Source organism: Euleptes europaea, chromosome 2, assembly GCF_029931775.1.
Source record: "Euleptes europaea isolate rEulEur1 chromosome 2, rEulEur1.hap1, whole genome shotgun sequence".
NCBI classification, from domain to species: Eukaryota; Metazoa; Chordata; class Lepidosauria; order Squamata; family Sphaerodactylidae; genus Euleptes; species Euleptes europaea.
In genome coordinates this window covers 34,819,780-34,844,406 of record NC_079313.1, presented here as the reverse complement: position 1 = coordinate 34,844,406, position 24,627 = coordinate 34,819,780, and the positions used below count along the sequence as shown (strand labels likewise).

At 44.1% G+C, this 24,627-nt stretch overlaps 1 protein-coding gene across 1 annotated transcript in view; it reads left to right on the top strand.

The window, feature by feature from the left end:
* The window catches only part of KCNT2 (potassium sodium-activated channel subfamily T member 2), a 299,141-nt gene that overhangs the window by 123,791 nt on the left and 150,723 nt on the right, over positions 1–24,627 (top strand). Inside the window, exons 3-5 of the mRNA XM_056844277.1 lie at positions 1,841–1,940; positions 18,621–18,677; positions 19,765–19,813. Coding sequence (XP_056700255.1) covers positions 1,841–1,940; positions 18,621–18,677; positions 19,765–19,813 — 206 coding nt within the window. The remainder of the gene's footprint in view (positions 1–1,840; positions 1,941–18,620; positions 18,678–19,764; positions 19,814–24,627) is intronic.

The following is a 24,627-nucleotide window of genomic DNA, read 5'->3' as shown; positions in this document are numbered from 1 at the left end:
TGAAATTTTATTCCCTTGCAAGATAGAGGCAGTACTTGACTCCTGGAGAGCTTATTTCCTTCATCAGAACAAGGCAAAAGAAAAGAAGCAAATAATAGTACACTCCTAAGCAGGTGTACTCAGAATCCTACTCCAGTCTCCTTAATGGGCTTACTCTCAGGAAAGTGTTTTTAGGATTGTACTGTTGTAAGGTCGTCTCATGAATTAGCCCACGTGGAGTATCTAATTTGCATTACTTTTATTCTGGGGAGAGAGTTCTAGTGGATTTCTAAACAAGTGGAGGCAATTAAACTCTATGTTGAATCAGTTGCCTCTGCACTTCAGGTGTCAGAGTCTGGGGATACTGAAGAGGCAGCTTTAAAAGTAATTTCTGAGACATTAACCCTAGCTAGGAAGAGGGATTTACAGCTTAGGTTTTCCATTATGACATGTAGCAGGGTTACAAGAGTTTGCAATTACTTGATTCTGTGTGACTACTAAGTGGTTCATAATGCCTGTGTTATGGGAATAGTGCCACATCCCTAAGACTCAAATCCAGACTTTTCCCTCCCTAGCACTTCAGCTGATTCCCACTGCCTGGTGTGGCGTTTCCAGGCACCAGGACATCAGGTCAAGTTGTCTGAGGTCAGGTTTGTGCTGAAAGGAAGAAGATAATGTTCAGAGCTCCCCAGGGGAGGCAGTGTTATACCCTGTTATACTTCTAGTGTGAATTCACAGTGTGGGCTCAAAATAACCTAGATTATTTTCTCTGTTTTCCCAAGGAGGGGGGAAGAAACTGCAGAGCCCATTGCTGAATTAAGCTAGCTGAGTTCACCCACCACTAATTGGATATTGGATCAGAAACCTGAATTATTTGTGGGATTATGTCTTTGAATTACTTGCCAGATCAAATGCTAATTTTGAGAGACCTGAAATTACTTGAGCACTGTGGCAGTGGGTGATGATGGACACACACATTCTCAATGTGACAAAACTGGTTTAAAGGAAATATTCCCTGTCCTGAAAACAAATACTTCAGACAGCAGCAGCTGTGTGTGCAAACCAGTTTGACCTCACTTGGAAGATGTATTTCCTTTCCCAAGCACAGGGTATTGTGTCTGCAGTGAAGGGTATTGCTGAACCCCTACGTATTTAGTAATTTTGTTTTATTCTAAATAATACTTTCTAGATTTTGGTTCTTTTGAAAAGAGGGAAATAATGTTTCGAAGATTATTCCATTGATGGTTTCCAGGTTCTACCTAAAGCAGCCATACATATTAATAGGCACATGATGTTGGAGGCATGAATCACAGTAGCATTTGTTATCAGAATGTCCCACTCACTGAATATGTATATCTCACCCTTCCTCCAAGGAGGAAGTCTAGCATATTTTGGGTTACCTCTTTTTTATCATCATCTTTAGGGTGAGGGTTAATGACCACCAGAAGACTGCCTGTTAGGTTTAAAAGATGAATGAGAAACTGGAGTTGAGACTCTTTCTTCAGTCTCCAACTTTGTCCACTGCCACACTACACTCGCTCAATTGTAGCTGATTGTTGTGGTTTTAAATAATTTATGTTGTTTCCACAAATGGCAATAGATATGAAATTATGCATTCACCTCAATGTTCAATTATCTGATTTTAAGTGGTCTAACTATGCAGCTTCCACTTTGAATGAATACAGTTCAATATTTTATAGGCTTCCATCATCGTTCTCTAGATATTTTTTGAATTTTAATATTTATGCTCAATATTGTTTCCTTCTGTGTCTGAGGACATGGATTTTTGCCCTGTTTTACAGTAAATATGGATGTAAGAGTCAAACCAAATTATTCATTCACTTTCTTTCTTTTTAAACAGGCCTCAGAATACGCTTGTTCAATTTTTCACTCAAGCTGCTAAGTTGTTTCTTGTATATAGTTCGGGTGCTCTTGGATGACCCTTCTCGAGAACATGGATGGTAATGTTTCTTTCTTTTATTTGTCTCAAAATGCTTCATAAACTGTATAATTTACATTAGTTGAATGACCTCTGGATCGTGGCCTAAGTTGTTTTTCTTAGAGTCACCCAGATTTCTAGTTGGCATCTGTTAAGAACACCTGTTTTAATCATTTGTATTATAAAAAGCAGTGTGCTGATGGATAGCTAGCATGTTGGGAAGCAGGGGGCATCTAGTATTAGACAAGAAATGTGAAACACATTCAGTTACAGATTAGACAAAAGTTCTTTTATTTTTTGAGTAGCCATCTGCCATTTAGTTATTGCAAGCTTCTCACGCACGAGACAGTGGAGTATTGAGACACAGCTGTAGAGTGCCTGTACCATGAAGAAATGACCCCCCCCCAAAAAAAAACCCAACCCAAACAAATCCTTATCTGGAAGTTGTTTTTTAATTCTCCTGAACAACAACAAAAAGAAGAAGAAGTAATTTGTTCATCATTCCCTGAATCCACCTCCTACTTCCTCATAGGAACACTTGGGCTATATTAATTGGGAGGGTTTGTCATGCATTATATGTTCATTGTAATTGCTGTCATGTCCTCCCTGCCCCTTCACGCTTTGTCCTCTTACAGTGAAATCCTATGGTAGTCCAGTGTAAACCCATCCAAAGGTTTAGACTGGAGTAAGTTTGCCTGGGATTTTATTTTAGTGTTTGAGACTTAAGGCAAGGACTTTTCTGTCTTAATTCTCTGTGAAGCACTATATATCTTTATTAGTATTAATAATAATAACAGCTGTATGATTAGCTTCTACGTCTGAACTCCGATAATGAACCACACAGCTCTTTAAACACATGCAAAGCATCTTGGAACAGCACAACACTGATTTTTCTGGAGAATTGTCCAACTGAAAGAGATGAATTCTGAAAGGAACTGGGGCAGAACTAACATGAAAGTGTTCTATCAATGGGGGCAGGTGCTTCCCTTCTGAGAACAGAAATTTTACAGAGAGAATCGTGTACTTACTGCCATTTCCATTTTGCCATACATTCAGAGACTGGTTAGTATAGCTTATTGGCTTGTTGGATAATTGTAAACAATGCCAGGTCTCCGATGTGTCAAACAGCAGAGAGCTTTAATGTTATGGTGGGCCAAGTAGTTCTGATATGCAGAAAAAGATCATTGTAAGTGTATAATAATAATCTCCTTTCTAGGATTTTCTCTCACTTTTGAAACCTAGTGCATAGTCTAAATTGTTGTTTTAATGAACCTGTGTTTTTTTGTGGTGTCATTGATGATGGAATGCTTTATTGATGATTTATCAACATATTCTGTATTTTGTGATAGTGTTTAATATAAATATTTTATATAGCTTTTGGTATTTCATGAAGTTTGGGTTCTGCTAGATGAATCATCTGAAGGATTTTGAGTATACACACATGCACAAAATATGAATTTAATATGAGTGGTGAAATTTCTCAACTTGATAAATTGTTACATAGACTTGTCTAAAACAAACTTTTAAGGTGAGTGCATTGGCTTCAGCTGAGTTGAAGCATTTGAGAAATTTAGAGTTTTTGATTAGTTTAATGAAATTCCCCTTCACGTTGCTAAACAGGGAGTTCAGCCTAACTGATCATTTGACAGTTGTTCCTATAAGTCTTGAGGAACAATGTAGATATCTCTTTAACATTTCATACTGTATCATTTGTTTTCTAATGCACATGGTTATTTTAATGGATCAGATAATTTTTAGCAACCAATTCACTATATGTGTTCTCAAAATGGATTGTGCTTCCTAAGAACATGTCTGCAGAGACTGTCAGAGTAGATAATTGAAGTTGCCAGAGTACAAAATAAACTCCATAAAATCTAGTTATAGAGAGAAACTTTAAAGCTGACATTATTCTCAAAATAAATCCTACATCTTGGCAACAAACAGCACAAACGTTTGTAGGAGTGAGATTCCTGCAAATTAGTAGGCAACTAGTGGATGCCCTCCATTTCATTTTGTTGTTCTGTGGGTTGAATATATCACTAGGGTTGCCAACTTCCAGGTGGTGACTGGAGATCTCCTGGAATTACAACTGATCTCCAGGCAATAGAGATCAGTCCACCTGAAGAAAATGGCCTCTTTGGAAGGAGGGCCTCTATGGCATTATACCCCATTGAAGTCTCTCCCCTCCTCAGGCCCCACCCTCAAAGTCTTCAGCAATTTCCCAACCCAGGGCTGGCAATCCTATGTACCACACATTCTTGTTTAACTTGGAGATTTCTAACATTAATTTGGAAGTGGTACAAATGTAGTTTGCTAAAGTTTTCCGTTCTCATCTCCCCCCGCCCCCTTTACAGGTTACTGATTCACACAAGTGCATATGTGAACTGTTTTGTTATTGCAGTCCCTACGTCTAATGGGTTCATTTTTAGAAGGCAACCAGCATTATAGAGAAAAGGAAATGGTGGGAGTTCACAGAACTCTCAGTGTTACATCTGTTTGAGCCCTGAATGTTCAAGTGAATGATTCACATGTAGAGCATATGTTGCAGGCAAAGATGCATTCGTTGACTTTTAAATCTCACATTGCAAAGCAGTCCCAAGCTGCTAGACACACATGTATATACATGCATGTATGTATCTACATATCTATCATCTTCACTGTCCATGATGCAATGGATGGATTCTTTTAACTATATCATGATACTGCTGAATTTTAAAAAAAGGAGACCCCCCCCCCGAGACCTCTGTTCACAGAACTCCCAGCATGGCATCTGTTGGAGCCCTCAATGGATCAACAAGCCTTATCACATCTAACCTTTTCTTGACCAATGCTCAGTTTCCATGTCACCTATATGTGGGATAATTATTGTTTGCAGAGGCTTTGGTCACAATTCAAAGGAGGTTTATAGAGCCTCATTTTAGATAAACACCGTAAATCAAAGGTTGAGGCAGTATGTCTGCAAACCTGGCACTTAACTTGTCTGGCAGATATCCTAGAAACCTTGATATTCAAATAAACAATACTGTTGTTGATTGAAAGCCAGTATAATTCACTTCTGCAAGCAATCTTTTTATTTGAAGTCATTAAGCAGCTTACATGTCTCTTTGCTCTGGATTATACTAGGGTTTTTTATTGTTGTTGTTAAATACATTATATTGCTCACTAGTAAAGTTGGTCTCCTCTTACGAGGTGTTCTACTACTTCATCCTGCTTCCCAGGATGTAGTAAATCATTTTTGCCACACACACATGAAAGTTGTTATTGTACATGATGTTCCAGTCAATTTAAAAGTTCCCTAAAAAATGAGCCACTGGCTTTAATGAGGCCCGTATAAATGTTACTTGGGTTTTATGCAGTGCTTTTGGGCCTGGTGACATTAAAAAAACTTGTACAGTCATTAATTTACAAATGCCACCCCGGGGGAAAGGTTGATTCTTATTATCTGCATAAGGGGAAACTCCCTCAGGCTTGATTAGGGTTGGCAGTTGGCAGTAGGGCTGTTGAATTAAAAAAAAATTCGGTATAATTCGGATTCGGCTGAATTCGGCCCGTTTAGATTCGGGATATGCCGAAGTCCGAACTCCCCCGCTTCGGGTCCGTGCAATTCGGCGGGAATTCAAAGTTCGGGAAAAGAATTCGGCTGAATAAAGCCATTAAAAACACAACCGCGCCTTTCCACGGCTCTGGGGGGGGGCATTTTTGGGGGCAAAGGTCCCAAACTTTCAGAGGAGCTTCAAAGGACGCTTCTTGAAAGACCCCCCAAGTTTTGTAAAGATTGGGTCAGGGGGGGCTGAGATATGGGCCCCGAAAGGGGTCCCCCCACCCTTAATGTGTATCTCCCAGCAGAGCTTGCCGCCCATGCACAAAGCTCCCAGCCTCGACAAACAGCTGAGAGCAAGGGCGGGGCAGGTGTGAAAAAATTTGCAAAGCAATACAACTGCAAAGCAACACAAGCACGCAATGCAACACCTTTGCAACAGTGCAAAGCAACACCTGACACCTGGGAGTTTGCAAACCATGGAAAGGGACAGAGGCAGCTAGCTATGCATAATGAGCAGGAAGGGGTAGAATTTCTCCTTTTGCATTGGACTTGGGACCAGGCAGATTCTTTAAGTCACCATTTGAAAACCAGTTTTGAGCAAGCATCAAAATAACCTAACTGATCTTATGAATGAGGGAAAACCTGAAGACACAAAACTGAAGCCCCCCCTCAAACCAGGGAGAGAGAGACTGGAGGGGGAACACACACCCCAGGCAGAACCGGCAAAAGCCCCCTTGGGCTCCCCCCCACCCAAAGAAACTGCTCCCTCCCCACACACACACAGACTCTGCTTCCCCCCCCACACACACACAGAAAGGAAAAATTATAGATTAAAGCCCCCAAAGGGGTCTTACTGTGGCTGTCTTCTGTTCCATCAGGAGGGGCTGGGAGGCTGGGTAATCCAATATGATTCCATTTGTATCCAATATGAGATCCATATGTATGCATCTCTCGAGGGTGATCCATTCATCCCAATAGGGAAAAGGGGAAAGCCCATATCTCGGGGGCCCCTGACCCAATGTTTACAAAACTTGGGTGGTCTCTTAAGAAGCCTTGTCTGAAGCTCCGCTGAAAGTTTGGGGTCGGCACACCCAAAAATGCGCCCCCTGCAGCCACGGAAAGAGAAAAGGGGGGGAGCCGATATTTCTGCCCCCATTGAATCCATCTTTACAAAACTTGGGTGGTCTCTTAAGAAGGATTGTATGAAGCTATGCTGAAAGTTTGGGGGCTGCACCCCCCAAAAAGCGCCCCCTGCAGCCACGGAAATGGAAAAGGGGGAGAGGAAAAAGGGGTGGAGCCCATATCTCGGGGGCCCCTGACCCAATGTTTACAAAACTTGGGGGGTCTCTTAAGAAGGCTCATCTGAAGCTCCGTTGAAAGTTTGGGGTCTGTACCCCCAAAAATGCGCCCTCTGCAGCCATGGAAAGAAAAAAAGGGGGGAGCCCATATCTCGGGACCCCCTGACCCAATGTTTACAAAACTTGGGTGGTCTCTTAATAAGGCTTGTCTGAATATCCGCTGAAAGTTTGGGGTATGTACCCTCAAAAATGCACCCCCTGCAGCCATGGAAAGGAGCGAATGTGCACAAGCACACCCCCCACACAGGAGGATTTCTCTCTCTCTCTCTCTCTCTCCCTCTCCCTCTCCCTCCCTCCCTCCCTCCCTCTCCCCCCGGCCGGGCCACACATCAGCTGATTCCTCCAGTATTCAATCCTGACTGATTGGCCAGAAGGAGACCCAGTTTGGCCACCGATTGGCCGGGGGAGGAGAATGCTGCTTACTGACGGTTATGCTGCTTACTGACGCCCCGAATTTGCCGGATTTATTCGTGAACTCCCGAACTCGCTGAATTCGGCTCCCCGGTTGCCCGCCAGTTTTGAGTTCGGTTCGTCCCGAACAAAAAACCGCCGAATTAAGGGAAATTCGGCTGATTTTCAGTTCGGGCCGAACCGAATCAACAGCCCTAGTTGGCAGCGGCAATTACAAGCAAAAGTATAGAACATCTGGATACCTCTCCATCTCTGTGTCGGTCTCCCAAGAATTCTAAACTGACTCATAATTTCATGTCCCAGGCCATGAAATTCCCAAACCTTGTTACCTAGTGGTTGCTGTTAGTGCTCTCTCTTTCTTTCTTTCTTTCTTTTCCTTGGCTTGCTTTTCCTCCCCCTTCCCTCCCTCCCCCTCCCTTTGGTGACAGTTCTATTCGTTCTTTCTTTTCCTCTTTTTCAGTGGCCTGGCCTCTGGAATAATACTGCTCTACTTAGGTGCCCTGGGAAAACTATATGTTCCAAGTAGGGTTGCCAACCTCCAGATACTGAATAAAGATAATGATATCAAGCTCAAAAGGGTATGCAAAAGTGATATATTATTTACAAGTGCAGATGTTATACAGCATAAAGTAGCATAAAGCTACTCAAAGAAAGCAAATAATTTTCAAAGGTAAGTACAATGACTTGTAAAATACTTTCAAAATGTTGTTCCTATGATTGTTCAATAAATCAATATGGCTTAAATACCCTTGCATTATTCCATTCTTCATCAATAAAAAACTATTTACAAAAGTTACCTTAAGAACAATAAGCTACAAAACCAATATTAACATTGATAATAAACATACCTTCACAGAAGTCTTATTGTTAACAATATTCATATATTCAAAGTCTTATTCTTCCATGCACCAGGATGGCTGCCAGAATAAAGCTGTGTAAGGCTTCTAAGCACAGCTGCAAGTTATAAGTTAGCTGAACTGCTTGCTAAGGATCAGAACTTCCTGAGCTTCTTAAAGCAACAGTATTCTATGCCAAGATTGATGTTTAATGGTGGTTGAAACATTATAAAAAGCAAGATAGATCTACCTCATTATTAAGACCATGAGGGGCATACGATTTAAATAGGGTATTTCTATGGGAAGATTGATGTTTAATGGTGGTTGAAACATTATAAAAAGCAAGATAGATCTACCTCATTATTAAGACCATGAGGGGCATACGATTTAAATAGGGTATTTAAGCCATATTGATTTATTGGACAATCTTAGGAGCAACATTTTAAGGCCACCGGCTAATGAAGCTGTCTTTGGATGGCGAAAGCGTTTAAAGCATCCGGAAAACGCTCCAGCAGAGGCGTGCCTACGTCGTTCTCAAGCTCCATTATTTCGTTCTGTAAAGAAATAAAATTAAGTCATTGTACTTACCTTTGAAAGTGTTTTACAAGTCATTGTACTTACCTTTGAAAATTATTTGCTTTCTTTGAGTAGCTTTATGCTACATATTCTTTGTATTTCTGTATAACATCTGCACTTGTAAATAATATATCACTTTTGCATACCATTTTGAGCTTGATACCATTATCTTTATTCAGCTTGTCTAAAGGTATCTGTGCTTGATTTTTGCTTAACCTCCAGGTACTAGCTGGAGATCTCCTGCTATTACAACTGATCTCCAGCCGATAGAGATCAGTTCACCTGGAGAAAATGGCCACTTTGGCAATTGGACTCTATGGCATTGAAGTCCCTCCTCTCTCCAAACCCCGCCCTCCTCAGGCTCTGCCTCCCGCCGGTGGCAAAGAGGGACCTTGCAAGCCCAGTTCCAAGTCCCTGGAAGTCTATCAGAGTAGCACTCCAGATGCTGTGAATATAGTGGGAGGGGAAGAGACTAAAGAGATGCTCAAGCTGTCATAGAAAGAAGGGGAGAGAGAGGGCTGCCGTCAGAGCATCAGCAAATGAGGGCAAGGCAGAATACTTATTTATCTTTAAACCCAGGCCAGAATATGATTTGAGGGTTTTTAGACTCACTTTGGGTTGAAGGTACATTTTAGAAATGGACAAGGTGTGTGTTTCAAAGCAAGGAATTATTTACTTATATGTTTATTTACATTTTATTTTATTATGTATTTATGTATTTCTTAAAACATTGTTATGCTGCCTTTCCACCCAAACATAGGTCCCCAAGGTAGCATAAATAGCGAGGAAATGCCAAACAAAACAAGAGTAACTTGTGAAAGATAGTCTCGGGGGGGGGGGGAGGGAGAAACAGATCTCCCTGGGGACTGAGGTTGCCAACCTCCAGGTACTGTGGTAAACAAAGGTTAGCGTGCTGTAGGATGCTCAGCAAACTAGAAACAGCACTTCACAAAGCTAGACACAATGATTATACAGTAGTGGTATTTAGTAACATATCCACCACTGATAGTATGTAGGCAAAAACATGTGTTGTTAATTATTGCCTTAAAACTAACGCTGAAGAGAGGACTATGCCTTGTTACAAACAAATAACAGTATTATAGGTAAGTCCATGAAAGGGGGTGCCAACCTCCCTTTCTTCCACAGATATGCTTCTTGAGAGTAGCAATTCAGTAGTGCAGTAGTGCAGTTGTTCTCAACAGAAGCCCGGTGATCTTTCTGTTTCGGCGATTAACGCCTTCTTCAGGGACCACTATATCATAAATTATTCCCCTATTCTCTCTATTTTCTCCCTTGTTTAAGCCAATTGCTAGCATATTCATGTTAATTATTATTTGTTGAGAACAACTGCACTACTGAATTGCTACTCTCAAGAAGCATATCTGTGGAAGAAAGGGAGGTGGCCCCGGAGCGAGTCTGGCCCCACTTTCAAGCTGCCAGGGGTTGCCTTCCCCACCCCCCGCCCTCAGTAGCTCAACAGCCAGGCGAGGTTTCCCCAGCAGAGCGAAGCCTTCGGGTCTTGATAGGCTAAAGTGGGGCAGGCTTCATCCCAGGAAAAAACTGTAGCAAACTAGCACGGGAAAATGTCCACAAGCCTGTTTGGGGGCGGGCTGTGGTTTCATGGTAGAGCACCTGCTTGACATGCAGAAGGACCCAGGTTCATTTCCCCGCATCTCCAGCTAAAAGGGTCAGGTAGTGGGTGATGTAAAAGAGAAGCTGTTGCCAGTCAGAGTAGACAATACTGACTTTGATGGACCAAGGGTCTCGTTCAGTAAAGGCGACTTCAGGAGCATTTATGAGAAAAGAGTGGTGCCCTCTCTGGCCTCTGTCAGTATTGCAGGCATAATCCCCTGCTTGAAGGCCCATACTTCCCATTGAAATATTATAAGTTTATGTTGATTAAAATCGTTCTTCATTTTAAATATTGCATTGTTTCTCTTATTTTTTGTGCACTACAAATAAAATATGTGCAGTGTGAATAGGAATTTGTTCATATTTTTTTCAAACTATAGTCCGGCCCCCAACAGTGTTTGAGGGACAGTGAACTGGCCCCCTGTTTAAAAAGTTTGAGGAACCCTGCTGTAAATAGTATAGCTGACAAAAATGAACAGCAAGTGCTCAATAATATTCAAGGCAATACTATATTAAACAGGGTAATAAAGATACAAACAAGTGGTCAAGTGTGAACACCCTTAAATGTGAACTAAACAATCATCAAACAAAAATGAACAGACAATATATACATAGAATCAGATAACCTTTATTGGCATAATAAAATTGATGGTCACAAGGTCAGAGATAAACAGATAATACATATCTAGATTAAAATTGAGTTTGAATCTTAACCTTAACAACTTCTGCCAAAAACTCCTCCACCTTCACCGTAACATCAGTTGTAATGTCGTTCAGCAAGAATTGGCAAGTGGATGTTCTTTAAGGGGCCATCTATTTGCTGATTAAGGGTAATATAAATTTTTTACGGGGTTCTTCATGTAAACAATGATCTAAAATAATGTGATGTAGGGTGTCTGGCTGGCCTGTTCTGCATGTATATACCCTCTTGTTAAAGGGAGTCTTAGTAAATCTCCCGTATAAAACCTTAGATGGAAAGGAATTGAGTTGAGCTAGCATAAATGCTCTCCATTGAAGAGGTTCCTCAAGTGTACTAAAATATTGTTGCAACCTTCCGGGTAATATTGACAAACCCATTTTAAGTGGGGAACATACTGGCGGAGTGAGCGGGCAGACAATATATACATATACACAATGTTCTTATTACAAGCAATGTCTCTCAAAAGCTTATCAAAGTTCGTAAACTGAATGATACACTGAGGATGGTATCTTATTATTGCCTGACAGCTAAAAGTAAGTAAATGTAGCTTCTCAAAGAAGTCTTCACAGCCAGAGGAAAGAATTGTTCAAGCAAAAAGGAACATTTTCCGGATAAATTTCAAACGTTTTCACCCACCACTAGGGGGCTTCATCAGCTTGGCAAGAAATATCACTATATTTAACATTGCTAAATATTACTTAAAGATGCTATATAATTGAAATAACAGCAACAAAATTGGATATTGATGGAAATGAGTAATAAAGATACCTTAAATTACCGTATTTTTCGCTTCCATAAGACGCACTTTTTTCCTCCTCAAAAGTGAGGGGAAATCTCTGTGTGTCTTATGGAGCGAATGTGGGGGAATCCGGCCCCCAGTGAGAAGGGCAAAGCTGCCCAGAGGCCCGGCCGTGGCAGCCCACGCAGAGCTGGCACGCCCAGGAGCCGGCTAGGAAGCTGCCAGCCAGCTGGGGGGCGGGAGCCCCCCCCCAGCCGCCCAGCGCAGCGGCAACGGGGCCGGGCCACCCCGGGAGCCGGCCAATACTCTGCCAGCCAGCTGGGGGCGGGAGGCCTTTGTGAGCCGCCGAGCACAGCGGGGCCAGGCTGCCCCGGGAGCCGGCCAAGACTCTCCCTCCGTCCCTCCCTCCCACTGAGAGCAGCGGGGCCGGGTCGCCCCAGGAGCCGGCCAAGACCCTCCCTCTGCGCTGCCGAGCGCAGCGGGGCCGGGCCGCCCCGGGAGATGGCCAAGACCCTCCCTCCCACTGAGAGCAGCGGGGCCGGGCCGCCCCGGGAGCTGGCTAAGACCCTCCCTCTGCGCTGCCGAGCGCAGCAGGGCCGGGAGGCCCTGGGAGCCGGCTAAGACCCTCTGTCCCTCCCTCCGTCCCTCCCTCCCAGCCACCAAGAGCAGCGGGGCTGGGTTGCCCCAAGAGCTGGACAAGACCCTCCCTCTGCGCTGCCGAGCGCAGCGGGGCCAGGATGCCCTGGAAGCCGGCCAAGACCCTCCCTCCCTCCCAGCCACCAAGAGCAACGGGGCTGGATTGCCCCGGGAACCGGCCAAGACCCTCCCTCTGCGCTGCCAAGCGCAGCGGGGCCGGGAGGCCCTGGGAGCCGGCTAAGTCCTCCGTCCCTCCCTCCCAGCCACCAAGAGCAGCGGGGCTGGGTTGCCCCGGGAGCCGGCCAGGACCCTCCCTCCCAGCCTTCAAGAGCAGTGGGGCTGGGTTGCCCCGGAGCCGTCCAAGACCCTCCCTCCCAGCCACCAAGAGCAACGGGGCTGGGTTGCCCCGGGAGCCGGCCATGACTCTCCCTCTGCGCTGCCAAGCGCAGCAGGGCTGGGATGCCCTGGGAGCCGGACAAGACACTCCCTCCGACCCTCCCTCCCAGCCATTTATTCATGGAAGGTTTTGCATTGGATTTGCCACTCTTTAGATGCACTTTTTCCCCATCCATATTCTCAAAACTCAACAATAAGCTGCCATGCAGAGTTTTGAGAATTCAGATGGGGAAAATGTGCATCTATAGAGTGACAAATCCAATGCAAAACCTTCCATGAATAAATGGCCCCAGCCACCAAGAGCAACGGGGCTGGGTTGCCCTGGGAGCCGGCCAAGACCCTCCCTCCGTCCCTCCCTCCCAGCCACCAAGCGCAGCGGGGCTGGGTTGCCCCGGAGCCGGCCAAGACCCTCCCTCCCAGCCACCAAGAGCAACGGGGCTGGGTTGCCCCGGGAGCCGGCCAAGACCCTCCCTCTGCGCTGCCAAGCGCAGCGGGGCTGGGATGCCCTGGGAGCCGGACAAGACCCTCCGTCCCTCCCTCCCAGCCACCAAGAGCAACGGGGCTGGGTTGCCCCGGGAGCCTGCCAAGACCCTCCCTCCTAGCCATCAAGAGCAGCGGGGCTGGGTTGCCCCGGGAGCCGGCCAAGATTCCTCCAGCCAGCTGGCAAAACCCAGCTGGGAGGGGGTGGGCATGACACGCAGGCGCCTCAGGGAGGCAAGCTGTGGAAAAAGGGCGGTTTGGGAGGAGCAGGAAGGAGGCGGTCGTTTCTCAATGCGCGGCGAGGGGCACGTGGTGGGGAAAGACGGTCCTACAAGGAGAGCTTTTGCTGGGGAAGACGGTCGTGCAAGGAAAAGTCGCCTCCTTACCCCCCCCCTTCGTGCAGGTAGAGCAGGTCGCCAGCGCCAACAACCTGAAACTTTGAAGGTTATATCCCTCCAACACTAGATATATGCTGCTCAAGATCAATTGATCAAGGAGCTTCTAAGGGATAAAAGGAAAGGAAAGGAAACTTTGAAGGCATCACTGAAACTCTGGCAAGGATTTCATGGGGCGCATGCAAAAGAAAAGGGGAAGAGAAATATTGGGGGGGAGGTTTTCCCCAGATTATTATTTCTGTATTTTGCCTGTATTATACACACAAAGGATGGTGGCTGGGGATGTCCCCCCCCCCATTTCTATTGCCCACATTTCTCCAGGCATTTCCTCTTGCTGCCCAGCTCAGTGGCAGCGGGCAATAGGAGCTAGGGGTTATTCTGTCCCCAGTGGGAAAATGGTAAGCCTACTACAAGGCCTTAAACAAACCATCTTCTGGGCATGGAGTAGGGGGTCACTGGGGGTGTATGGGGGAGGTAGTTGAGAATTTCCTGCATTGTGCAAGGGGTTGGACTAGATGACCCTGGTGATCCCGTCCAACTCTGTGATTCTATGAAATCGCTGTTATCTTAGCCTGGACACCTCTCCCCCCCCCCACATGCTCACCGCACCTTGCAGGGGTGTTGCACAAATGACAGCGAATGTACAGGAAGCACTTGAAACACTCCAGGTTTGTCAGGTGCTCTGGGGAATCCCTGGGGATTCTTACAAACTTATCTAGCATTCCTCAACGTTAAGGTCAGTTCCAATGGGAGAGACCTCCTGAAAGAGAGTTGGCTCATCCCATATGATCTGCTCCCACAACCTGCTGTGCAGGGAGGCTTTGGGCGCAGTTCTCAGCTAACTTGGAACAACTATGTGAGAATACTTCCCAGAATCTTTCACAATACTCCGTTCCATGGTAGACATGGACCATTTCTTCAGAGCATTCTGTAAGTGCCAAGCACTATGAATATTTTGAGATTTATTAGCCCGATTGCTAGTTTTAAACAGGCAGTAGACGAGGACAACCTCTGAGCTCTGAACCCGCTCTCTCTCTCTCCCTCCCATCAGGTCTTCCAACAGTTAGGATTTTGTCTGTGTTAGAAATTCTGAATTTTGAAATCTGGCATTTCATCTCTGTCAATCTGGAACAGCACCTGGAATTTCCATGCTGCTAATTCCTCAGGGGTGGGGATTCTTCCCATGATGCGCAGGGCTGTCTGTTGTTCACGGAGAAAGCACACACTGCCTTTTAGCAAGAGGGGCTTCTTTGTTTTCTTCGTGCCACCAGAGTGTGTTTTCTGATTGAAAACCATGGTCAGCGGTCAGTGGTAAACATTGGAGATACCGGTACATTACTGACAGTTCCTTCATTACTGTATTTTCTTGCAGAAAACCTTCCCCATTCCACATACAAGGATGATAAAGCAGAAGAGATTAGCATATAAGATTCCTTTTAAACTAGAGGTAGTAAAATATGCTAAGGAGCATGGAAACAGAGCAGCAGAGAGACATTTTGGGCCACCTCCAACTGAAAAAATGATAAGAGAGTGGAGGAAACAGGAGGATAAGCTGCAAAAAGCAGATAAAAGTAAGCACACTCTTCGTGGAAATGCTGCAAAGTGGCCACAGTTAGACGTGGCCATGAAAGAATGGATCACACGTCACCGGAATAATGGCCTCTCAGTCTCTACAAAAATGATAATATATGAAGCCAAACGCATTGCTTTAGAGAAAGGCATTCATGATTTTACTGGATCACCATCGTGGTGCTACAGATTTATGAAGCGATGTGGCCTTGCTATGCGCACCAAAACCAGAATTGCGTAAAGAATGCCAAAAGAATATGAATCTAAGATTCTGTCTTTTCATAAATTTGTAATTGATGCTAGGAAGAAATATGGGTTTGAAATTGGCCAGATTGGGAATATGGATGAAGTCCCGCTAACCTTTGATGTGCCATCTAATAGGACTGTTGATCTGAAAGGTGCCAAAATTATCACAGTGAAAACCTCCGGACATGAGAAAACCCATTACACAGTTGTGTTGTCTTGCTGTGCAGATGGCACCAAATTGCCACCCATGCTAATTTTCAAAAGGAAAACATTTCCAAAAGAAGTGATTCCAAGAGGAGTTGTTGTACATGTTCATGAGAAAGGCTGGATGGACGAAAATGGAATGAGAGTATGGGTTGAAAAAGTGTGGTCCAAACGTCCTGGAGGGCTTCTGAAAAAACCTGCCTTATTAGTACTAGACCAGTTTAGGGCACGTATTAGTGAAACTACAAAAAAGTGCTTTAGAGAAGTGAAGACTCATCTAGCTGTAATTCCAGGAGGTCTTACCAGCCAGTTGCAACCTCTCGATGTTTCCCTCAACAAACCATTTAAGGTCTTCATGCGAGAAGAGTGGAACAAATGGATGGCTGCTGGTAATCATGATCTGACACCTACTGGACGAATGAAGAGGCCCACTATAACTCAAGTTTGTGAATGGGTGAAAACATCATGGCACTCGGTGAAGGAGGAAATCGTTGCCCACTCATTCAAAAAATGTGGCACTAGCAATGCTTTGGACGGTCACGAAGATGATATCTTATTTGAAGATAGCGACGAAAGTGATGACAGTGATTGTGAGCAACTGAGCTTCCTAAATTCTGACTCTAGCGATGATGAGTTCTTGGGGTTCACAGAAGACTAGAAGAGTACTCGAACCTTAAAGTCTCTCTTCATTTGTTAATGACAGTGATGATGGTTCTTAATGCCACTGTTGGCTGTTGTTCACTTTATATGGTTGAAATATTATTCTAATAGCATATTAAACAGTTTAGTACACCATTTGTTTCAGAATATTTTTTTTCTTGTTTTCCTCCTCTAAAAACTAGGTGCATCTTATGGTCAGGTGCGTCTTATGGAGCGAAAAATACGGTATATGGTGTGAACGCCTCTCAATGCCTCATCAGGCTTGATAAATCATTAGTGCCTCTTTGAGCTAAATCGTTTCTCAAGTCAGGAATTGTAATGACAGAAGTATGGGGTGGCGCTAATAAATAGTCTCATATTTGAGAGATTCTTGAATTGGAACAGTTCTGCGCAGTCATGGTGTACTTGGTCTTAAAGAAAAACAACCCTGCTAGTGCATCTAGCGGTGGGCGAAAATGTTTGAAATGTATCCGGAAAACGTTCCTTTTTGCTTGAACAATTCTTTCCTCTGGCTGTGAAGACTTCTTTGAGAAGCTACATTTACTTACCTTTAGTCGTCAGACAATAAGAAGATACCATCCTCAGTGTATCATTCAGTTTATAAACTTTGATAAGCTTTTGAGCGACATTGCTTGTAATAAGAACATTGTGTATATGTATATATTGTCTGTTGATTTTTGTTTGTTGATTAATTGTTTAGTTCACATTTAAGGGTGTTCACACTTGACCACTTGTTTGTATCTTTATTACCCTGTTTAATATAGTATTGCCTTGAATGTTACTGAGCACTTGCTGTTCATTTTTGTCAGTCAACCTCCAGGTACTAGGTGGAGATCTTCTGCTATTACAACTGATCTCCAGCAGATAGAGATCAGTTCACCTGGAGAAAATGGCCGCTTTGGGTATTGGACTCTATGGCATTGAAATCCTTCCCTTCCCCAAACCTCACCCTCCTCAGGCTCCGCCCCCAAATCTCCATGTATTCCCTAACCCAGAGCTGGCAACCTTACTGGGGAGGGAATTACATAGTTTTCGTGCCATGACTGAGAAGGCCCTTTCTGGCACTGCCATCCTGCTTGCTTCAGATGGTGGGAACATATGAAGCAGGGCCCCTGAAGGTGATTGGAGTGGTTGGGTAGGTTCATTTGAGAATAGGAGGTTCTTATAGTATGCTAGCCCAAACCATATAGGGCTTTAACTAGGGTTGCCAACCTCCAGGTACTACCTATTACAACTGATTTCCTTCTGATACAGATTAGTTCACCTGGAGAAAATGACCGCTTTGGCAACTGGGATCTATTTCACTGATGTCCCGCCCCAAACCCTGCCCTCCTCAGGCTCCGCCCCAAAAACCTCCCGCCAATAGTGAAGAGGGACCTGGCAACCCTTACTTTAATGGTGAATTGGGCCTGGAACCAAGAACTTCAGTGGAATTGTCTTCTACCATAAAGAGCCTATGGCAATGTAAATATTGAGATTCTACACACCTAAAGATTGTCCATCGTCTCCCTTTCCAAGGTTGAGACAGGTACCTCATGTGTTCTGAAAGAAAACAATAACAACTAAGCCAAATTATGTCCAAGAAAGTATAAATCTTGAGACCTAAATGATTATGCAGCAAGACTACATAATGCCTTGCTTTGTAAGTACAATCCTAAACAGAGTTAGACCATTCAAAGCCTATTGTCTTCAGTAAATGTTTAGGATTGCACTGTGATTCTGTAGTTTTTGATAGCTTGAGTAATTATTGGTTTGCTATCTCATGCGGAGGGATATGATGGGGTCTAATAGCACCTCTAATCCTTCCACCCCATAACTCTTACTTCCTCACCCTCTTCCTTCCAAAATTTCAGCAGATATTGCTCACACATATTCAGTAATATATTTGGAGACAAGGGGGATTGAAACTTGGTATTTTAAAATTTAAAAATAATATATATTTAGTAATATGTTTGGAGACAAGGGGGATTGAAATCTTGGCATATATATGCCACATATATTAGCTAAAATCTTGTTTTTGTTTAATATTGTATCTATGACAATGTATTTTTTGAAATGAACAAATCTTAATTGTATCTTTTTTGCATGTGTATTTAATACCAACTATTGCCCTTTCATATTTGAACTACTCATCTTCCTGAGACAATATGCTATTAGATTGCTCTGCACGTTATTTTGCAACTATTTACAGAATGTTGTTACAACAAGCTAATTATCTTGTCTGGCTTTTTTTTTTTTTTTTGCCATAATACCATTTGTTGTGCTGTTACATTACTTTAAATGAAAATGGATTTTAACATTTGGCATCATGGATATCTGGTAGCAAGGAATTAAACCGGGCTTGTTCCAATCAAAACTACACTCCTGCAGCAATAGATTGGTAAGTTCTAAGGTTGTGTCTACAATAATTGGGATCTGTTTTTGCATTTAGACGTCATCAGTTACTGTTTGGTAAAAAAAAAAGCATCTGTTGAGATATCTGCACTTGTGCAAGATGGGTAACTAGACTATAATTGCACTTACTGCAAAATGTAATTGGTACAGAAAATAAAATGTTCATGACCACAGTCTATCAGGGGTTTCTCTTGTGTAAATGCCATGGAAGTATCACAGTGGAACAAACAATAATCTGCTAGGCAGAGTAGTGAAGGAGCAGAAATTAACAATGTTAGGTTTCATGAATAGTCTCTTTCCTAATGGGAGCAAGGGTAGTTTTGTCCCTCCCTCCATGAGGTTTGGAGCATGAGGCTCTGTGAGGGCAAGGTTGGAGGTGGGCCCATCCCTTTCTCACAGTCCTTGATGTGGCTACTGCCCCACCCACCGGCTCTCAATTGAATAACACAGGATTAGCGGGTTGCCTTTGTGGTCTTAGAAGCATAATTAATGTGGAGTCATTTCTACAAGGAATTTCACTACTCAATAAATAGCTACTGGAAAAGATGGCGAGTCAAAATCCATTAAAAAATGGACAAATCTATTTGCACTATTTTGCAAACAGTGGATTCAATATATCTTCTGTATACTGTATAATGCCTTGATGATGATCTCAATTTGGTATTACTGCTAACTTCATAATAAATTACATATGCTAATCTTATTATCCATATTACTGTTTGTTATGGGTTAGGGAGTATTCTCTCTCTCTGTCTGTCTGTCTCTTTCTGACAAAAGGAGATCCTGCAGGTTTTAGTTTCTCCTGTCACTGAAACATTGAGGGTGTGTGTTAAATTCCAATTAATTCCCTGGATCTGGGCTGCTGACATTTTTATAGGGTGTTAAGATGAAACATTTGGGAAGGCATTAAAAACCTTTAAATGGTTGGCTATTTTATTCTCAACTTATCACAAGTATGCCCACACAGGGCCACACTTGTTTATGCATTTGACAAAAGTTACTTTGCCATCAGAGTAGGCTCTGAAATGCTATTTGATGAGAGTCTCATTAATTTTGTTCCTGTATTTTAACAGGAGGCCTATAATTTGGGTGAACAGAAGCTTACCATTATGGGGACTGCAGGTAATTAAAGATTTCAATTTTCTACAACTCTTGCAGATGTTGCATAATAACATTGTAGAACTAATTGATGATTGTGTAGAGTAAGCAGCGTAGAATGCTGCTCAATTGACAAACCAGTGGAAAGTTAAACATTGAGAAAGCTGAATTACATAAGAACATAAGAAAAGCCATCCTGGATCAGACCAAGGTCCATCAAGTCCAGCTGTCTGTTCACACAGTGGCCAACCAGATGCCTCCAGGAAGCCAACAATCAAGACAACTGCAGCAGCATTATCCTACCTGTGTTCCATAGCTCTTGATATAATAGGCATGCTCCTCTGATCCTGGAGAGAATAGGTATGCAACATGACTAGTTTCTGTTTTTACTAGTAGCCATGAATAGCCCTATCTTCCATGAACATGTCCACTCCCCTTTTAAAGCCTTCCAAGTTAGCAGCCATCACCACATCCTGGAGCAGGGAGTTCCACAATTTAACTATGTGTTGTGTGAAGCAATACTTCCTTTAATCAGTTTTGAATCTCTCATCCTCCAGCTTCAGCAGATGACTCTGCATTCTAGCATTATGACAGAGGGAGAAAAGCTTCTCCCTGTCCATCTCTCCATACCATGCATAATTTTATAGACCTCAATTATGTCTCCCCTTAACCACCTTCTTTCCAAGCTAAACAGAACTAAGAATTTTAATTGCTCCTCATAGGGCAGTTGCTGTAGCCCCCTCATCATTTTGGTTGCTCTTTTCTGCACCTTCTCAAGCTCTGCAATATCCTTTTTTTAGGTGTGGTGACCAGAACTGTATACAGTATTCCAAGTGTGGTTTCTCCATAGATTTGTACAAGGGCAGTATGATAGCAGCAGTTTTAGTCTCAATTCCTCATCTAATTACAGCCAGCATGGAATTTGCCTTTTTCACAGCAGATCAGGTCCTTTGTTATTTAGCCTGCATCTCTCTCCTCGGCTCAGGTTTTTATGATGCTGTGATGGATAAAGGGTTAATCTGCAGCAAGAGCTGACAGACCAAGAGTGGGCGGAGCCAGAGAGCTGACACTCTGAGCTCTGAGAGACAGAAAGCATTCGAAACTTGGGACCCAGCCTGGATAGAAGGCTGTGAAAGTATTCGAAGCTTGGGACCCAGCCTGGATAGAAGGCTGTGAAAGTAGTCGAAGCTTGGGACCAGACAGAGAGGGCTGTGATAGATTGGAAGCTTGGTAGCGAGATTGAGTGGAAGCCAGACTGTCCTCTGTGAACCTGAGGGGTTCTGTTAAAGCCAAAGCTATTGAAACACACAACCTGTGGTAGTGACAGGAGTGAGAATTGGGTTAGAGAGGACCCATTCTCAGATCACAAAGGGGAATTAGTCTCTGAGGTAGAGCTATTCCGGTAGCAGGGAGGTGTGGAGGATTATAGCCACTGAGGTAGGGTAGTCAGAGAGAGCTAGGCTGGGGACAGAGACTGAGAGTCTGAATCTGTATAACAGTTCTGGGGAGACAGAACTAAGCTTGAAGCTGAATCCGAATAACAGTTCTGAGGGATAGAACTAAGCTTGAAACTAAGAACGAAATGACCTTGAGTGACGAAAACATCTAAGCTATTTCTCTGAAGTAATCTTGCATATATAAATCTGACTCTGAGTTTCCCCTCCAAATTTTCCTTGAAAACCAATCTCTGTGAGTATTGTTCAATAAACTTCCCTGTTTTGTCTGTTTAAGTTAAAAAGCCTCGTGTCATATTTCTCTCTGAGGTAAATACTGGTGTGGGACTGGAGGAGAAGGAAAATAATCTCCTCACAAATATACTCAGGCCAACGCTTTTCCCTCAGCATATATAGTTGGGCTGACAGAGTGGGATATTGAAGTGGTTGAAAGGGGGGTGCGTCATAGATGCCCATCCATCTCTTGCTTTGGCAGGTAGGCCAAATGGACTTTTACCCTGCTGAAACCCGGTTCCTGTTTTTTTCCTGACCTTCCCTCTCTTGTAGAACAGTGGCCGTGGTTTCAGGGTTCCCAGTCATAACAATACCTACCCATGAAATTTAAGTAGCAGATTGTGAAAGTTGAGATGACTAATAAGGGCACTTTCACACAGCCCAAATAATGCACTTTCAATCCACTTTCAATGCACTTTGAAGGTGGATTTTACTGTGTGAACTGGCAAAATCCACTTGTAAATGATTGTTAAGGTGCAGTGAAAGTGGATTGAAAGTGCATTATTTGGGCTGTGTGAAAGTGCCTTAGAATTCTAAGGTTTTTGTCATCTGAATGAAACAATTTGAACATGCTGAGTGACTGGATGCCTGCATCATAAGATTCTCTTCAACCAGAACCAGTTCTGCATGATTGGAGACATTTGAATGATTTCCTGGTGCTGCTGTTATTTTTATACTTTCTCTCAACCCGTAATATCTGTTCTGAATCTTGATTATGTAATTTCTCAGGATGTTGGGTTTTCATTAGCAAGTGACATTTGTTTAAAATTAGAAATTCTCATGCTAATCTTATTCAAAGTTCCAGACTCAGTAAAATGCTTCTGCAAATACCAGTTCTTACAATAACCTGTAGTTATTGAATGTATGCAGTAATTTTAAGCCATTTAGTTCTTTTTATAGCTATTTTCAAATTGGCAAGGGTTATACTAGTTTAAAGTGTTCGAGGCAAATTAATCTCAAAAATTTGAATCTGAGACCTTGAAATAACCTCATCGATAAACCAATTGTAAGTATGGGGATTCAAACTGATGCCTACCCTGGTTGTCTAGTTTAACTAGTTTCTGGATTGGTTTGTTTGCCTTAGATATGGCTCTTAAATCCCCATTAGCTGCATTTTTTAAAAATGCGATCAATCCCAAATACAGTTCATTCCATATCCCTTATACGAGTTGTGTGGGTGTGAGTTCATTTAATCAGATGTGAAAGTGGAGGGTGTAGCAGGAGCTTTTTCTGACTGTTCAGGGATGACCTCTTAAAAAGTATTAGGGCTGAGTCCATCACAAGGACTGTGAAAGACCTATGCAAGGATCCCAGATCTTACCTGCTCCCTCACTCCCCTGGTCAGGAGGCTGCAATACAGTGTGGAAAGTGAGCAAAACTACAATTTTCTTCATTTTCTCAAACAGTTTTCATTCAGGAGGAAGTGATTTTGCTACCTTCATTTTCCCTATTGCAACATTTTGAAACTCACAACTGTTACTGCATGTACATCCCGCAACCCTTGGTGGTGGCTAGTGATTTCCTGGGATTACAACGTATGTCCAGACGACAGAGATCAGTTCCCCTGGACAAAATGACGGCTTTGGAAAGTGGAGTCTATGACAGTATACTCCACTGAAGTCCCTCCCCTCCCCAAACCCCATCCTTCCAAGACTCCACCCCCCAAATCTCCAGGAATTTCCAAACCCAGATCTGGCAACCGTACCTGAGAATAAACTTTCCTGGGGTTAGAAATGGCTGCTTTGGGAAGGGAAGTCTGGGAAGATCAGCAGCTGTCAGTGCTTTTTGATGGCAGATCACAGGATCCATCTGTAGTTCGTTGCTGGAAAATCTCTCCTTATTTTTCTTCATGTGTTGAGTTAACATATGTAACATTGAAGACAGGTCTGTCAGTGGTGTTTAGCTTCTAATTAGCAGATGCTGGGACATGTGGCACGGGGAAGCCCTTACATCGTGCCCTGTGTGTGAGCTTCTCACTACTGGTGAAATTGGAATGCTGGAGAAAATTGATCATGGTTTAGTGCATCAAGTAGGGCTGTTGAAAAAAAAATTCGGGAGAATTCGGATTCGGCAAATTTCGGCCTGTTTCGATTCGGGAAATGGCGAAGTCTGAACTCCCCCAATTCGGATCCGGGGAATTCAGCCAAATTCCCGAATCAATTCAGCCGAATAAAGGCGAGCGGGAGTCCCGGGAAGGGGGGTGGTGGGGGTTTAAACTGCTCCGCGCTGCCTGCCCAGGCAGCGTGGAGCACTTCCCCCCTTCTGGTCCGATGCTCAGCTGTTGGGCGGAAACCGGCCCAACAGCTGAGCTGGGGGGGAAAGTGCTCTGCGCTGCCTGGGCAGGCAGCTCAGAGCACTTTCCCCCCCTCCCGGTCTGATGCTCAGCTGTTGGGCGGGGACCCACCCAACAGCTGAGCCGGGGGGGAAGTGCTCCGCGCTGCCTAGGCAGGCAGCGCAGAGCACTTGCCCCCCTTCCCGGTCTGATGCTCAGCTGTTGGGCGGGGACCCAGGGGACCCACCCAACAGCTGAGCCGGGGGGGAAGTGCTCCGCGCTGCCTGGGCAGGCAGCTCAGAGCATTTCCCCCCTCCCAGTCTGATGCTCAGCTTTTGGGCGGGAACCCGCCCAACAGCTGAGCTGGGAGGGAAGTGCTCTGCGCTGCCTGCTTTCCCCCTCTTCCCGTCCCGATGCTCAGCTGGGTAGGCAGTGCAGAGCACTTTAAAGACCCACCCAGGAGTCCCTGGAAGGGGGGCGGTGGGTGTTTAAACTGCTCCGCGCTGCCTTCCTAGGCAGCGGGGAGCAGTTTAAAGACTGCCCCGCCCAGTTTCCTGGGACTCCCAGGAAACCGGGAAGGGTGGTCTTTAAAGGCGGGAAAAGGCAGGTTCAGGGAACGGCGGACCTGCTGAATTTATTCAGCATTCGCCCGAACTCGCCAAATTCGGCGCGTCCTTTTCCCGACTTTTTTTGAGTTTGGTTCCATCCAAACTGGAAACCGCCGAATCAGGGGAAATTCAGCGGTTTTTCGGTTCAGGATGAACCGAATCTACAGCCCCAGCATCAAGACAATTCCTATGTTCTTATGCTGCATGGATTAGCTGTTTCAGTGACTTTAT